General features: G+C 41.9%; 1 protein-coding gene across 13 annotated transcripts in view; it reads left to right on the forward strand.

Moving 5' to 3' along the window:
- RALGAPA1 (Ral GTPase activating protein catalytic alpha subunit 1) overlaps positions 1-16,514 on the forward strand; it is a 246,975-nt gene that overhangs the window by 20,971 nt on the left and 209,490 nt on the right. For all 13 annotated transcript variants that reach the window (XR_003999976.1, XM_030559262.1, XM_030559256.1 and 10 more), the window contains exons 2-3: positions 14,901-15,011; positions 15,904-15,953. Coding sequence is in view for 12 of the 13 variants with exons in the window: in XM_030559262.1 (XP_030415122.1) it covers positions 14,901-15,011; positions 15,904-15,953 (161 nt within the window). In the remaining variant the exon portion in view is untranslated. The remainder of the gene's footprint in view (positions 1-14,900; positions 15,012-15,903; positions 15,954-16,514) is intronic.

A 16,514-nucleotide genomic window follows, 5' to 3' on the forward strand; every position in this document is an offset into this window, starting at 1 on the left:
CCCAGGGGCGGCCAATCCATATAGGTGAGCTAGGCAGTTGCCTAGGGTGCCAAGTTAAATGGGGCCCCAAAATCAAGGGAAAAATCAAATAAAAAGGAGGGAAAAAATAAAAAAGATGGGGGGGGGAGGGAACAAATTAAAAAAAAGTCATTATTTCAATTCCTGTGCACGTATGGAAGGACTATGAATTATAATTCATTTCTCTACGTTTCTGAGAATTTATTGATATCAGATCGTTTTTTTACTGCAAAAATAAATAGTTTAGCTAATTTCTTTTTCAATTTGCGATGTAGGGTCAAGATGACCCACTCCGCAATTTGATAAGTAGTAACTCAACCACAATGAAACATCCGCCAGTGGCAAGAACTGCAATGCTAGTGACACCTAACTCGAATATTCATCAAGGTTGCATAGCCGGAAATTCATGTAGAATGGAGATATCACAAGTTGATACATATCAAATGGTCATTTTAACACTTGTCACAGGTAGATGGCTAAGAAGCAAGTGTGTAACGTGTAAAATTGTGTTTCTTGATGCCAAAGACTAAAGAATGTCTTTCAGCATTATAAATCCAAAATATGAGTATCTTTAAGCGTTGTTAAACCTTAGCGTTATTATCGGGCTGTATAATTATGAACTTTTCTTTGTTATAACTGGTTCACATATAATAAATAAGGTCCATAAAAGAAAAGTAACAGTGTTAATGCTGAATAGACTGTGGAAGTAATGATGTCACACTCCAGGCGGGTAACAGTGAGGAAGGGGGTTATTTTCCAAACGACTGGTGTCGGGTTATAACATCTAAAAGGTCATTTTGTTTCTGTGTAAATGCTGTAACTAACTGGTTTAATAGGTGAGTGAGTGTATGTAACTAAACATTGAACCTTTAAGCAGTGAAAAGATGTGTTGAGATGGCTGCAATGTGGTTTAAATTGCCAACCATGTGGTGTGTCAGCCATTCTTAATGCTATAACACTTCAGTCGGGAGCACGGTACATTATATTCAAATGCCCCATGGCAGGAAGAGGAAAAAGAAAACCATCAGGAGCTGAGTATCATAAGCGAAAGGTTGAGAAGGAAAAGGACCAAGCAAAACAGCAGGGATCCTTCCTGAAATATCTTTTTTTTTTCTTTCAAATAAAGATGGAAGCAGTTCACAGCATCCAGATGAAGGAATTTTACTTGGAGAGAAGGTTGGCTCACATCTGCATGGAAGCAGTCTGGAACATCAAGATGAAGGTATATTACTTCAAGATGAGGGTAGCTCACATCCACAAAAAAGCAGTTTGGAAACTCAAGATGATGGAAACTTACTTCTAGATGAAGGCAGTTCACAGCATCAGACTGATATGGAAGTGGAGAAAATGTATTCCCCTTCAGAGAAACATGCAGAAATTGAAGTAAATGAAGTAGAAAGAAGAGAAGATGAGGAAGTTACAAACAAGTTACAGTATGGGGACCCAGCTTCATGGCTCAGATGTAATGACAGTGTGTGGCAAATTCTCATAGAAAATGGCCCCGAACAAGTTCATGAATTTCCCTTCCCTAGGGATGGAAATAAAAGAAAATTCTCTGCTCAGGATTACAAGAGGAAACTCATTAATAGGGAAGAAAGTCATCAAAACTAGTTACAATATTCAGTGTCAAAGGACTCTGTTTTTGTTTTTGCTGCGAGTTGTTTAGAAATCAAGCAGTTGGTACATCACTTACTGAAAATGGTTTGAAGGACTGGAAAAACACATCTTCAATTTTCTCTTCACATGAAAGAAGTACAGAACATTTGAAATATTTTCAAAATTGGAAAGAACTTGAATTACAAATGAAAAAAGGGAAAACTATTGATAAAGAAAATTTGTGAGATCAAAGAGAGAAGAATATTGGCAACAAATATTAGAGCATCTGCTTTAGTGAGAGTTCTCGGTAGGCAAAATTTAGCATTCCATGGCCACAGTAGAAATGAAAAATTATACAGTCCAGATAATGGAAACTTTTTAAAGTTTATTGACTACCTAGCTTTGTTTGATCCAGTCATGAAGGAGCATCTACGTAAAATAACTGATCATGAAACACAGGTTCATTACTTAGGAAAAAATATGCAGAATGAACTGATTCAAATCCTAGCAAATGCCACTAAAGAGAAAATTGTAGAAACTGCTAATTCTGCAAAATACTTTTCAGTAATACTGGATTGTACACCAGATGTTAGTCATGTTGAAAAAATGATGATCATTCGTTTTGTGGATATGGAAAAGTCTGCAGATGAAGATAATGTTGAAGTGCTCATAAAGGAACATTTTTTTGGGTTTTGTACCACTGAAGGAGACAACTGGAGCATTTTATGACTGAAACTATTCTACAAGAGCTTGAAACAATGTCATTATCTGTTGAAAACTTACATGGCCAAAGCTATGATAATGGGAGTAACATGAAGGGTAAAGACAATGGTGTGCAAAGGAGAATGATGGAAATCAATCCTAGGGCCTTTTGTTCCTTGCAGTGTGCATTCTCTGAATTAGGTTGTCAATGATGCTGTTAGATGCTGTTTGGAGGCAAGCAGTTTCTTTGACCTGATGCAACGTGTTTGTTTTTTCTCAGACTCAGCACGCCACTGGGAGATTCTGACTCATCATGTGGATTCTCTAACTGTGAAACCACTTAGTCAAACAAGATGGGTGAGTTGCATTGATGCTTTGAAGTCTCTTCACTATGAACTTGGAAACATTTATAATTCACTAATTGAAATTTCTGATGATACTAACTTTACTGGATCATCTGGCAATACAGCATGTTCAGATGGAAAGGCCATTTGCAAGAGCTTCTGCAAGTTCAAATTTGTAACTTCACTCATTTTGTGGTATAATATCCTTTTCAAGATTAACCTCACTAGTAAGCAGCTTCGGGAAAAGAACTTGAACATACATTCTGCGATTCAAAAACTGCAGCGAACTAAAAATATTCTGGAGGAATTCAGAATTGAAGAGTTCGAAAGAACACTGGTAGATTCTCTTGAGCTTGCTGAAGAAATAGACTTTCCAACAGAATTGTGAACTGGCTCTGGTTAAATTTGGCAAAAGAAATAACATTTTTCTTATGAAGGACGAGACACACCCATTCAGAACCCAAAACAAAGGTTCAAAGTGAATTTCTACTTTGCAGTCCTTGATACTGCTATTCACTCGGTTGATGAAAGATTTCAACAGATGCAGCACCTAGAGTCAGTATTTGGCTTTCCGTATGATATACACAGCTTGCAAAAGAAAAGAGCAAAACAGATAAGAGAATTTTGTATAAAACTGGAGTTGGCATTGACTCATGAAAATTCAAAAGACTATTGATGCCACAGATTTGTGTAGTGAGCTTCAGGCTTTTTCAAGACTACTTAAGAAACATTTCACTCCTGAAGAAGTACTGAAATCTGTTTGGAAAACTATCTATGAGTTTATTTTCACAAACATTTTTATAGTCTACATATTCTTTTAACTTTGCCAGTGTCCGTAGCTAGTGGGGAACGTAGCTTCTCAAAATTAAAATCGATAAAAACACATCTGCATTCAGCAATGGTGCAAGAGAGACTTGTTGGACTTTCCACTGTCCGAGACCAATGCAGGTTCGAGTAAGGATTTGATTGAGAGGGGAAAATCAAAACGAAAACAGATTGTAATTCAAAACCAACTGGTTGTTTGTTAATGGGGAATGAGTTGCAATTTGGGCTGGGAAGGAGCACTTTTACCAACTAACAATACTATCAGAACAAGAATATACACACAACTTGAAACAGTCTATTTATATCCAACAACAAGAAACCAAGCAGTCTATAATCAACTGCTTACTAAAATCCAGAACAGATACACAAAACTAAGTAAACTGTGTGCACATTAACTGAATATTGTAAAATATGACAATTAACCACAATAGCAATCAATACAACAATTCAACTCTCATACTGTATACACAGCTTGGTATCAAATGAGGGAGGGAAAAAGGAAAGTGGCTAAACAAACAGAGTATTTACAGCACACTCCAGGCACAGCTGACCAGCAACACAGACACCAAGGACATGACGAATTGGCGGGAGAATAATCCAAAAAAGAAAGCGAATTGACACAACCCAAGCCGGCTAAATCCGGAGGAGACCCTGGCTGAAAGGGTGATCAGGCCTTTCAGCTAACCCGCGAATACTCCTGCAGACTTTGGCACGAGACTTAGTTTTATTTGGACACTCTTACTCGTGTCAGCATCTGATTGGTCCCTAGCTCCTTCACCAACCAAGTTCCGAGCTGGTGCCCTCTCCGTCACTGGGAACTGCACCTGGCACACTACTTTTGCACACAGCCCTATGCTTTTGCACACAGCACCAACTTAACCTTTTGACTGACAGAAGGTTCGAGGACAGGCACACTGGTATTTTTGCACACGGCACTAGCCTGACCCTTAGGTGACCAGGAAAAAGAGCGGGAATAGGCACACAGCACTACGGTGTTGCACCTGGTACCAATGTGACCTTTTGACCGACAATTGGCCAAACAGATGCCATGTTAGAGCATAGGCTTTAGGGCTGCGACAGCCACAATGTCAATAGAGCATGAAATAGCTGGAAAACTGGATCTAAAAGAACTAGTGACTGAATTTTCAAAACTTAAAGCAAGAAAAGTCATGTTTTAAGAGCACAGTGTTTTTTATTCTAGGTGTTTTTTGTAAATACAAGTTGAAGTTCATTGAATTTTTTTTTCTTATTTCTTTCTATATTTGATGTGATGGTAATGGCAGTTAAAGCAGGATAGCGTAATGGATGATTTTGGATTTGTAGTAATAATTATCATTAATATTTTAATGCATTTTTATTTGAAATAGGACTGAAATACCTAGCTGTCATGTACAAATATATTCTGAAAATATTGTCTATTTTATCTGATCTCAGAAACATTCGTTGGATAGATGGACAGACCAAATAATTAAGCCTTTTTTTTTTTTTAAAGTAAAAACATTAAAAGGAAAAAAGGGGCAAAATTTCCCAGTTTACCAAAAACCTCAGCCTAGATCTGCCCTTGGGGTTGGGGATGCCGAATGCATGGTTCCCCTATGTCATGGTATAATTCTCCAATTTGAACTTTAGAGTCCAAAAGATGGGGTACCAGCATGAATTCCTCTAAGCTTAATTACCAGCTTAGATCTGATATGCTGCCGCCACCCAAAAATATAGTGTTTTAGGGCACTCTGGTCCCCCTAAAAACCTTCCCTGGGGACCCTAATTGGTCCTCTGGTCAGGTGTTTCAGGTTCACTGTTTGTTAACCCTTTACAGATAAGAGACATTAACCCATAGCTATTTGTTTATGACACGCTTTTTAAATTGCAGACAGTGGGGAACCTTACTGGCGGTGATGTTTTTTTTTTTTAGAACTTCAGAATAAACAGATTAATACAATACATGCAGCTTTACATATACTACTAAGCGTGTAAACTACAAGACTTTTTACATTTTAAGGACAATTTTTAACCAGTGGATTTTGGGAAACTTTCACGAGAGTGCTCATTAGCTACTTTGTTAGAAGCTCCTGAAATGTGTTGAATTTCAAAATTAAAATTTTGGAGAGCTAAACTCCATCGAAGCAGTTTTTTGTTGTTTCCTTTGGCAGTATGAAGCCACTTTAGCACAGCATGGTCGGTTTGTAGCTGGAACTGCCGTCCGCAAACGTATGGGTGTAGCTTTTCCAGGGCGTACACAATGGCATAGCATTCCTTTTTACTGATTGACCAGTGGCTTTCCCTTTCAGACAGTTTCTTGCTGAGAAACATGACAGGATGGAAGTTGTGATCTGGTCCTTCCTGCATGAGAACTGCTTCTAAACCACACTTAGATGCATCTGTGGTTACTAGGAATGGCTTGTTAAAGTCAGGGGCCCGTAGCACAGAGTCGGACATGAGCGTCGCCTTAAGCTGGGTAAAGGCCTTTTAACACTTATTAGTCCACTTAATGGCATTTGGCTGGGTCTTTTTGGTCAGTTCGGTCTGTGGGGCAGCGATTTGGCTGTAGTGTGGTACAAATCGCCTGTAATACCCAGCCAAGCATAAGAAGGATTGGACCTGTTTTTTTTGACTTTGGGACAGGCCACTTTTGGATAGCATTTACCTTGGCCTGTAGGGGGTTTATGGTTCCTCAATCCACCTGGTGTCCCAGGTAAGTTACTTTGTTTTGGCCTATTTGACACTTTTTTGGCTTTAACAGTTAGTCCTGCCTGCCTGATGCGCTAAAAGACCTTTTTCAGGTGTTCTAGGTGTTCGGGCCATGAATCAGAAAAAATGGCCACATCATCGAGGTAGGCAACTGCATATTTTGCTAATCCTGCTAGTAGACCATCTACCAGCCTTTGGAAGGTGGCGGGTGCATTTCGCAGCCTGAAAAGAAGCACATTAAATTCATACACCCCTGCATGGGTGATGAATGCTGACCTTTTTTTGGCAGGTTCATTTAGCGGTACTTGCCAGTACCCCTTGGTTAAGTCTATTGTAGATATGAACTGGGCACGTTCCAACTTTTCCAATAGCTTATCGGTGCGTGGCATTGGATAGTTGTTTGGACGAGTTACCGCATTTAGCTTACGGTAGTCCACGCAAAAGCGTATTTCCCCATTTGGTTTGGGTACCAGAATCACTGGAGATGCCCATGCACTGGTAGATGAGCGTGTTATACCCATTTGTAGCATGTTCTGGATCTCCCATTTTATAGCAGCTTGAGCATGAGGAGACACCCAGTAGGGTGGGGTTCTAATTGGGTGAGCATTACCTGTGTCAATGGAGTGGTATGCCCGTTCAGTTCGTTCTGGAGTGGCTGAGAACAATGGGGCGAAGCTAGTGCACAGCTCTTTGATTTGTTGCCGCTGCAGACGTTCCAGAGTTGTGGAGACGTTCACCTTTTCCACACCACCGTCACTTTTTTTTCATAGTAGACACCTTCAGGCCACTCAGCGTCATCTCCTCCCTGTGCTATAAACTGACAAACCTGTAAGTCTCTGGAATAAAAGGGCTTGAGAGGATTAACATGGTAAACTCTGGGCTTTAGGGAGGAATTGGGAAATGCTGTGAGGTAGTTAACAGCTCCCAGACACTCTTGGACCGTGAATGGCCCTTCCCATGATGCTTCCATTTTATGGGCCTGTTGCACCTTCAAGACCATAACCTGGTCTCCTACCTTGAAGGAACACTTTCTGGTATGTCTATTATACCAAGTCTTTTGTTTTTCTTTGAGCATCCTTTAGGTTTTCTCTAGCAAGGGCTAAAGAGTGTCAGAGGGTGTTTTGTAGGTTGCTTACAAAGTCTAGAATGTTAGTTCCTGGAGAAGGCGTAAACTCCTCCCATTGCTGCTTCACCAACTGTAATGGCCCCTTAACCTCGTGGCCATACACAAGTTCAAACAGTGAAAACCCTAAACTGGGATGTGGTACAGCCGTGTAGGCAAAGAGCAACTGCTGCAACACTAGGTCCCAGTTATTGGAGTGTTTATTGACGAATTTACGTATTATGGCCCCCAAAGTTCCATTAAACCTTTCGACCAGGCCATTGGTTTGATGGTGGTAAGGGGTGGCAACCAAGTGATTCACCCCATGAGTTTTCCACAGTTGTTTTATGGTTTCTGCCAGGAAATTAGATCCTGAATCTGTAAGGATGTCGGAGGGCCAACCTACCTTGGCAAAAATGTCTGTTAGGGCCTGGCACACAGCTTTAGCCCTGGTGTTGCCTAGAGCTACTGCTTCCTGCCATCGGGTAGCAAAGTCCACGAAAGTCAGTACGTACTGCTTTCCTCTGGGTGTCTTTTTTGGGAAAAGACTCAGAATATCCACAGCTACTTGCTGAAATGGGACCTCAATTATGGGGAGTGGCTGGAGAGGGGCCTTGACCTGGTCTTGGGGCTTCCCCACTTTTTGGCACACCTCACAAGACCGGACATAATTAGCAATGTCCTTGCCCATCCCCTCCTAGTGGAAGGACTTCCCCAACCTGTCTTTGGTTTTGTTCACCCCAGCATGGCCACTAGGATGATCATGGGCTAAGCTTAAGAGCTTCCCCCAGTACTTGGTTAGAACCACCAACTGTTTTTGCGGATGCTAGTCTTCCTGGTGTCCACCAAAAAGAGTCTCCTTGTATAAAAGTCTTTGTTCTACAACAAACCGGGATCGATTAGAAGAGCTGAGAGGTGGTGGGGTGCTCCGTGCCGCCACCCAGGCTTTCTGAAGGCTGTCATCTGCTTCCTGCTCAGTCTGGAACTGTTCCCTTGAGGCTGGAGACACCAGTTCTTCCTTGGAGTGTGGACTTGAGCTTGGTCCCTCTGGAAGCGATATAGGTGATGGGGTTGTTTCTGTTGCTGGTGAACCGCTCTAGAGGAGCCTCTTGGGGGTGGTTGTCTGCGGCTTGTACCAGTTCAGGGCCTCTGGCGTTGGGGTTGAAGATGAGTTTGCAAGCGCTGGCATTAGTGCTGGCAACGGTTCTGGTGTTGGTTGCTTTTCCAGTTCCTGGTCTGGTACTGGAGGCACTGTGGCTGTTTCAGTCGTTGGCAGGGGATCCGGGTCCACTACCTCTGTCTGGGTCTCTAGTAACACGGACTGGGCCCTTGTGGACGGCTCAGGAACAGGAATGGGTTTGGAAGCTTGCTTGGTTTGGCTGCGTGTAACCATTCCCACTCTTTTGGCCCGCTTCACTGGTTGGCCAAGTCTTCCCCCAGCAGCATGGGGATGGGATAATTGTCATAGACTGCAAAAGTCCACCTTCCTGACCAGCCTTTGTACTGGACAGGCAGTTCAGCTGTAGGCAAGTCTACAGCTTGTGACATGAAAGGGTAAATTGTCACTTGGGCATTTGGGTTGATGAATTTGGGGTCCACTAAGGATTGGTGTATAGCTGACACTTGTGCCCCCGTGTCTCTTCACGCGATAACCTTCTTTCCGCCCACTTTCAAAACATTTTTTCGTTCCAAGGGTGTTTGAGAAGTATCTGGGCCTGGGGATTTTTGGTGTTATGGTGGTGTAATGAACTGCACTCAGTTGGGGTTCTTGGGGCAGTTGGCCTTTATATGTCCCAGTTTATGACACTTAAAGCATCGCCCAGCTGACTGGTCACTGGGCCGAGGTGGGTTACTGGAGACTGGTGAGGTGGGAGAATAGGGCGTCTGTGGCTTTCCTTGGGTTTTAGGTGGGGTCTTGGGCTGCCCTCGGTTATAGGGTTTATTGTCGGTGTGCCCCTGGGGTATTCGCTCCCCTTGACAGTAGCTTTTTTCTTTTCTGTCACTTCCATTCATTTGGCTTCAATCTCCCCCGCCTCGGTTACAGTTTTGGGTTTCCCATCTAGGATATACCTTTCTTTTTCCTCAGGAACACCCTCTAAGAACTGCTCCATTTGTATTAGGAAGTGTAGTTCGTTCATATTGTTAACCTTTGTTCCTGATACCAGGCCTCATAATTTTTTCCAATGTGGTAGGCGTGTTGGGGGAATGACACATCTGGTTTCCGTTTTAGGGCTCTGAACCGCCGGCGGGTATGCTCAAGTGTTATTCCCATTCTGATTTTGGCCTTGGTTTGAAAAAGTTTATAATCGTTCATGTTCTCCTTAGGCATTTTAGCCGCCACCTCTGCTAAGGGTCCACTGAGCTGTGGTCTCAGTTCTACCATGTACTGGTCTTCAGAGATGCTGATCCCAAGGCAGGCCCTTTCAAAATTTTCTAAGAAGGCCTCAGTGTCATCACCTGCCTTGTAGGTGGGAAATTTCTTGGGATGTGCAACCATAACTGGAGAAGGGTTGTTAGGGTTGGCTGGAGCATGCTGCCTAGCCTGTGTTACTTCCAATTCATGCTTTTGCTCTTTTTCCTTCTCTTCCCTCCCCCTTTTGTCCCCGCAAAACCTTCCCTAGGGACCCGAAGACTCAAATTCCTTGAGTCTCACAACAAAGGGAAATAAACCATTTCCCCTCTCCCTCCTTTTTTTTCCCAGTTTTTTTTCGCCCTAGGTACACTAGGAGATCACCATGATTCAAACTCCTTGAATCACAACACAGAGAAATCAGGTTTTTGCTTTCCCTCCCTGGGCTATCCTGGAGAGAGAGACAGATTCAAGCTCCGTGAATCTAAAACACAGAGGAAATTCACCTTTCCTCCTCCTCCTCCTCATTCCCTTCTTCCACTAATTCCCTGGTGAGTACAGACTCGAGCCTTTGAGCCTTAACAAGGGAAAAAAATTACTTAGGTCTTTTAAAAAGAGAAGCTTTTAATAAAAGAAAGAAAAAGTAAGAAATCTTTTTGTTAAATCAAGATGGAATATTACAGGGTCTTTCAGCTTATAAACACTAGAAAGAAGTCTCCCCCCAGCACAAATACCAGTCAAAATCCATCCAGCAAAATACACATTTACAAATACAGAAAACATTCAAAAGACTATAACCGCCTTTTTTACTTAATACTTACTATTCTGAATATATAAGAGACTGTAGCAGGGAGATTGGCAAGAAACCTGGTTGCACGTCTGGTCCCTTTGAGGACCCAGATAGAACAAAGCAAAGCCCAAAAACACAAACAAAGGCTTCCCTCCACTGAGATTTGAAAGTATCTTGTCTCCTGATTGGTCCTGTGGTCAGGTGTTTCAGGTTCACTGTTTGTTAACCCTTTACAGGTAAAAGAGACATTAACCCTTAACTATTTGTTTATGACAGCCTAGGGCACCAGTTGCTGGAAGCTAGTTTAGGGCCGCCCCTGTGGTAATCCATGAACTACTGGAACTCATTTACAAAACTTTTCTTAAACGTTACATGAATGTATTGTCTCATACTATAGAATTAGTATTAATAATCCCGATTCCATGATGAGATATCCTTGAGCTATGCTATTTCTTTAAATAGGTTTTTTCCCTCAAAAACCATTTTTTATTAAAAAAAAAAATCAGATTTTATTTATTTGTTTTAAATATTTGATTTTTATCTACCCTGATTTTCCCTCCTGATGCCATCACAGTTCCATTCCTGATTCTCCATATTCTTCTGTCCCCTTCCTGGTAGGGTTGGCAATTTCCCAAGGAAAAACTAGTTTAGGACACATTGCTGGTAAATACTGTCTTAAACTTGGAAATATAACTGCATTCGTATTTGAGCAAGTGTAGAGTGAATCTTTTCAAACTTTGGAAACATCCATTCAAAACTGAAGAGTAGGCTCAGTCTGTCCACTACATCAAAGTTGGTCTTTTGCTACAGAATGCTGTGTGGCGAAATGGCCAACTCTGTTTCTGATTACTTAATGCTTCAAGCTTACAACTCTGCATTTTCATGTAATAGACTGTTTTTGACTTTTCAGTTTATATAATATTGAAAACTGAAATATGAGCCACATGTATAATTTCCTTGAGAAAATACCGAACCAAAATGTGTAGACATTCCAACGTTCAGTATTATAATTACATGTTAATATTAAGCCCGCCGTAGTCTATTTGTTCAATCCCAAATTAATCTACTGCCTTATGTAACCAAAATTTGGATATGTAACTCAAACTAAGTGTTATGTGGTTTGCATTAACAAAACCATTTTTAAAATAGAAAATGCCTTAAACTCAGACTAACTAATTTTTTCTAGTGTGATTACAACCGTGATTTATCATGGTAAAAATTACCTGTGCCATCCCTGCTTCCTGGTCCTCACGTGATGATTAAGGGGCCACCATCTTTCCTGAGGGCAATCTGGCATTCGCCCCATTGTTGATAGTCACTTTGAGTAAGGGCAAAACTTTGTACAGTCTTTTTCAACATCAAAAACTTCAACTGAAGAAATCGGATGTTCATGAGCATTCTTTTAAAATAAATGACAATACTTGGAATGACATTATGAGAGATGGCAATAATGCAGACTTGGGCAGCAGAGAAAACAGTTAGTACCTTGCTGTACTTGGAGCCATCCTCTTTAATTGGATGTTACTCATTACTGTTGTGACGGGTTCATTGGGATGCAAGTAGGAACTGGGTACTGCTGAGTACTCTGTCTTACCAGCCTGGGCTCCCTCTCACACTGTGATTCTACAACAAACGGCAAAGCTCTCCAGGTACTGCACTTACACAGACAGGAACATACCCAACTGAGTGACATGAATGCTTTTGCCAGCCACTCATGAGCCAATATAATAGAAAGTCTCCCGGCAGTTTCCCCAGCCTAGGACCCCAAAGCTCTACCCTCCCTTCAGATTTCCCAAGCACTTCAACCAAAACACACTGTTTTACCTAAAACATAAAACAGGGTTATTAATTACAGAAAGATTTTCAGTGATTATAAGTAGTAAACATACAGATCAAAGTTGGTTATCTAAGAAATAAAAGTAAATTCACAATCTGAGTTCTATAAACTGGACAGGATTTGAATCAAGCAGTATCTCACCCTGATAGATAGCACATGCAGGTTAAATATCTTTCATATACAGGCAGGAACTCTCCTTCATCCTGGGACCACCTCCCCAGTTCTGTCGTTGTTTTCAGGTGTTGAGTTGTAAGGGGAATAAGGTCAAGTGATGTCACTACTCTTTTATAAAAACGAGGAATCCTTGTGGCGCTTTAGAGACTAACAAATTTATTTGGGCATAAGCTTTCATGGGCTATAACTCGCTTCATCAGCTTGCTGGAAAGATCCTAGGCCAAGGGTCTCAAACTCAAATGACCATGAGGGCCAAATGAGAGCTAGTTCATTGGCCCAAGGGCTGCATCACTGACATCCCCACCCCTTGCTGCCCCTGGCCCTGCTGCCATTCCAACCCCTTCCCTGAAGTCCTCACTCCAACTCCGCCTCCTCCCTGCCCCCAGAGGGTGCATGAGGGGTGTGGTGGGGGCTCAGGGCAGGGAGTTGGGGTGCAGACAGAGGGCTCAGGGTGCAGAATGGGTGTGGGATGCAGCAGGGGGCTCAGGGCGGGGGGTTGGGGTGCAGGCAGGGGGCTCAGGGTGCAGAAGGGGTGTGGGATGTGGCAGGGGGTTGAGGTGCAGGAAGGGTGTGGGATGCAGCAAGGGGCTCAGAGCAGGGGGCTGGGGTCTCAGGGCGGGGAGCTGGAGGGCGGGGAGTTGGGGTGCGGGCAGGGGATTGGGGTGCAGAAGGGTTGGGGATGCAGCAGGGGGCTCAAGACTGGGTTGGGGTGCAGACAGGGGGCTCAGGGCAGGGAGTTGGGGGGTGGGGTGCAGGAGGGCTTTTGGCTCCGGGGTGGCAGTGGGTGTGCTCCGGGCCACGCTCCTGGAAGTACCTGTAACCATGTCCCTGCAACCCCTGGGGGAGGGAGATGCAGGGCTCTGCATGCTGCTTGCTGCGCCTCCAGGTACCACCTCCAAAGCTCCCATTGGCTGCAGTTGCCTGTTCCCAGCCAGTGGGAGCTGTGGGGGGGGCGGTGCCTGGAAGCCTGGGCAACACATGGATGGAGCCTTCTGCTTCTCCCCTGCCGCTGCGTGCCGTGCCCCTCCCCACCCCCCGGCTGCAGGGACTTGATGCCACCTGCTTCAGGGAGCAGTGCAGGATTTGAAGGGGGCAATCCTGCGGTGTAGTTTGCCCACCCCTGGCCTGGAAGTAGGCCAGAGGGGCGGGTGCCAACCGGTTGGTGGGCTGCAGGGAATAGCCCCGGCTTGCGGGTTGCGTGTTTGAGACCCCTGTCCTAGGCTATGTCTCCATTGTTATGTGCTATATCTGGGAAGTCTCAATTGTATACAGATCTTGGGATAGTCCTTGGGAATGTGGATTCCTGTAATGGGCCGTCAGCATGTCTGGCTCCTCCATTGTTGCACCTGAAAGGCTGGTTGTGGTTGTTCACAACTTCACAACATAGTTTAATAACACACACATAGCAAAACTTCATAACTTCCCTACAATGACAGCACATACAAGCCAACAGGATATTAATGTTTGACAGATCAAGATTTTTAAAATGATACCTCAAAATGCATACTGTGCACAAAATATATAATTATATGACCATGGTGAATATGGGGATTCCAGGGTGCTGCTTTGAAACACAAGTATTTGACATCTGTCATTTACACTTCGTCACTTATAGCTTATTAAGCATGCAGGTAGTTGTGATGTCATTAGATTTAAACAACAGGGTCAGAAGAACACTGGTGTGAGGAGGACTGTAATTAGGAGATTATGATCAGACAGGTCATTAAAAAGACCTTTATTTAACGTGGAATGAATGTACAACAATATAGTGAAGGTTATATACTGACACATTTTGGCCCATATAATTTAACTATGTTAATTGTGAAGTATGTGTCCAAATTTTGGTTAGTTGTCCTGCTTTTTTCTCTAAAGTATTTTAATTAAGTAATCTTTTTGGGGGGGGGAGGGAGAGGAGGGGTGGAACTACTTATCAGTTTCTGAGTAGCAGCCATGTTAGTCTGTATCCGCAAAAAGAACAGGAGTACTTGTGGCACCTTAGAGGCTAACAAGTTTATTAGAGCATAAGCTTTCGTGGGCTACAGCCCACTTCTTCATATCCGAAGAAGTGGGCTGTAGCCCACGAGAGCTTATACTCTAATAAATGTTAGCCTCTAAGGTGCCACAAGTACTTCTATTCTTTTTATGAGTTCCTAGATACTAGAGTGACCCGCACTCAAGGAATGCTTAAGATAGAATTGATGTGACACCTTTTGATGTCTTGCATGCAAAAATAATTTAAGAAAGAATGGTCATTGTTTGTTTGTCTTGCTTAAACATAAATATATACTAAGCAATCCATACCCAGCAACTTGAATTTAATTAGCCAGAATTGTAAGTGTGCTTTGACTTCTGTATTGAATATATTAGTCATCCTAAACATCTTGCTCATCTGGTATTATTAAACATTGATATAACTTGATGAACCATAAGTCTAGATAATGAGAGAGAAAAATAACCTTCTGTTTGTCTTTCAGAAAATGCAGAATCCATTGATATTAAACAGTTTTTTGACCTACACTTTTCACCTATATATTATGTGTTCTTTGAAAATTTTGTGACTATTGAAGTAGGTCTCAAACAGAAAGGTAAGAATTTCAAATGTCTTTCAAATTTGAAATTTCTTTCTCTGCAGCGATGTTTATTAACACTTTGAAGCAGGGTTGGTCTTGATTCCATCATTTGTGCTCCATTGTTTGGTAACTATCTGTGTGGGCTGAGATCCAAGGCAGGTTCACCAGTTGGATCACTATTGGGAGAAGCAACTGACACTCATACGGGGCAAGGAGAGACAAGCTTGCCTGCTAGCCCTTTTAATCTTTTTGTAGATTTGAGGATCTTCAAATCTTAAGCTAGCTCTGTTCTTGTAGATTTTAAAGAAATATTTTTTTATTTCCCAAAATACTGCATGTTTCATAAAGTGTGTGGTATAACTTGATCTGGAGGGTGGGTAGGTCAAAAAACATCACCTTTGTTAAAAAGTTCTTTAATTCTCTCTTGTTGAATGTTATAACTCTATTCCAGAGCTTGCTTTAATATTCTGTGAGAGAAAAATATAAACCAGAACTCAAAACTTTTTCTAATAGTGCAGTTTCACATTTTAATACCGTTAAAGTGAAATCTAAAAGTTTGCTCTGAAACCTAAATAAATTCCACTGACCATCTAGGTTTTGTATTGTTATCCCTGCAAAATATTTTGCATTTTATAATTTTAGTAACTACACTAGTCATTTGCTCCATAGTTACATTCAGTTGCTGGTGTGGTAATCTGTAGACTCTAAATATAATGTCAAAAATACAGAGTACTATTTTAAACCAATGCAATGGTTTAATTCAATGGAAGGAATGTGAGAAATTTACTTTCTGTATCTGTAGAAGTATAGATGTTTTGTGTATTTATATTTTTATTCAATGGGCCCTTAAATGACTTTTCATAATGAAAACTACATAATTTAAGGATTCTTTTTGAATTAAATTTAGGTCACAAGTCTCAGAGGGAAGAATTAGATGCTATACTTTTTATTTTTGAGGTAAGATGTTTTGAATCTTCCAGTATTGTTTTTTGTCTCTGATAATTTGCCAGAAAGTTATTGGGTTTTAACACAATGGAACTGTAGGATTAGGCTGTTAGAAGTTGGAGCAAACCTGGAATGAGCAAATCATATAATTTCATGGGGAGGATCAGTGAATATGGTTTTGGTAGGCCCATTTTCTGCTTCCTTGGGTGCAACTACACAGGTTAAATATTAACTGCCCAAAAAAGAATGTATTCAGTGTACTTGTAACTGTATTGGTTCCAGGATATTAGAGAGACAAAGTGGATGAGGTAATATCTTTTATAGGACCAACTTCTGTTGGTGAGAGAGAATCTTTCCAGTCACACACAGCTCTTCTTCAGTTCTGGAAAAGGTACTTCCAGCATCACAGCAAAATGCGAAGTGGATCTGATTTTTTAGGGTAAGTAGTTAGCATGTATTGTAAGGGACCATTCAAGGCAGATTGTTGTTAACATCTCTGCAGTCATCCTTGGATCCTACACATGCCTAACATGTGGCATACCTCATCCAGGCCACTAAATGCCCCAGTAACTC

Source organism: Gopherus evgoodei, chromosome 4, assembly GCF_007399415.2.
Source record: "Gopherus evgoodei ecotype Sinaloan lineage chromosome 4, rGopEvg1_v1.p, whole genome shotgun sequence".
Lineage (NCBI taxonomy): Eukaryota > Metazoa > Chordata > Testudines > Testudinidae > Gopherus > Gopherus evgoodei.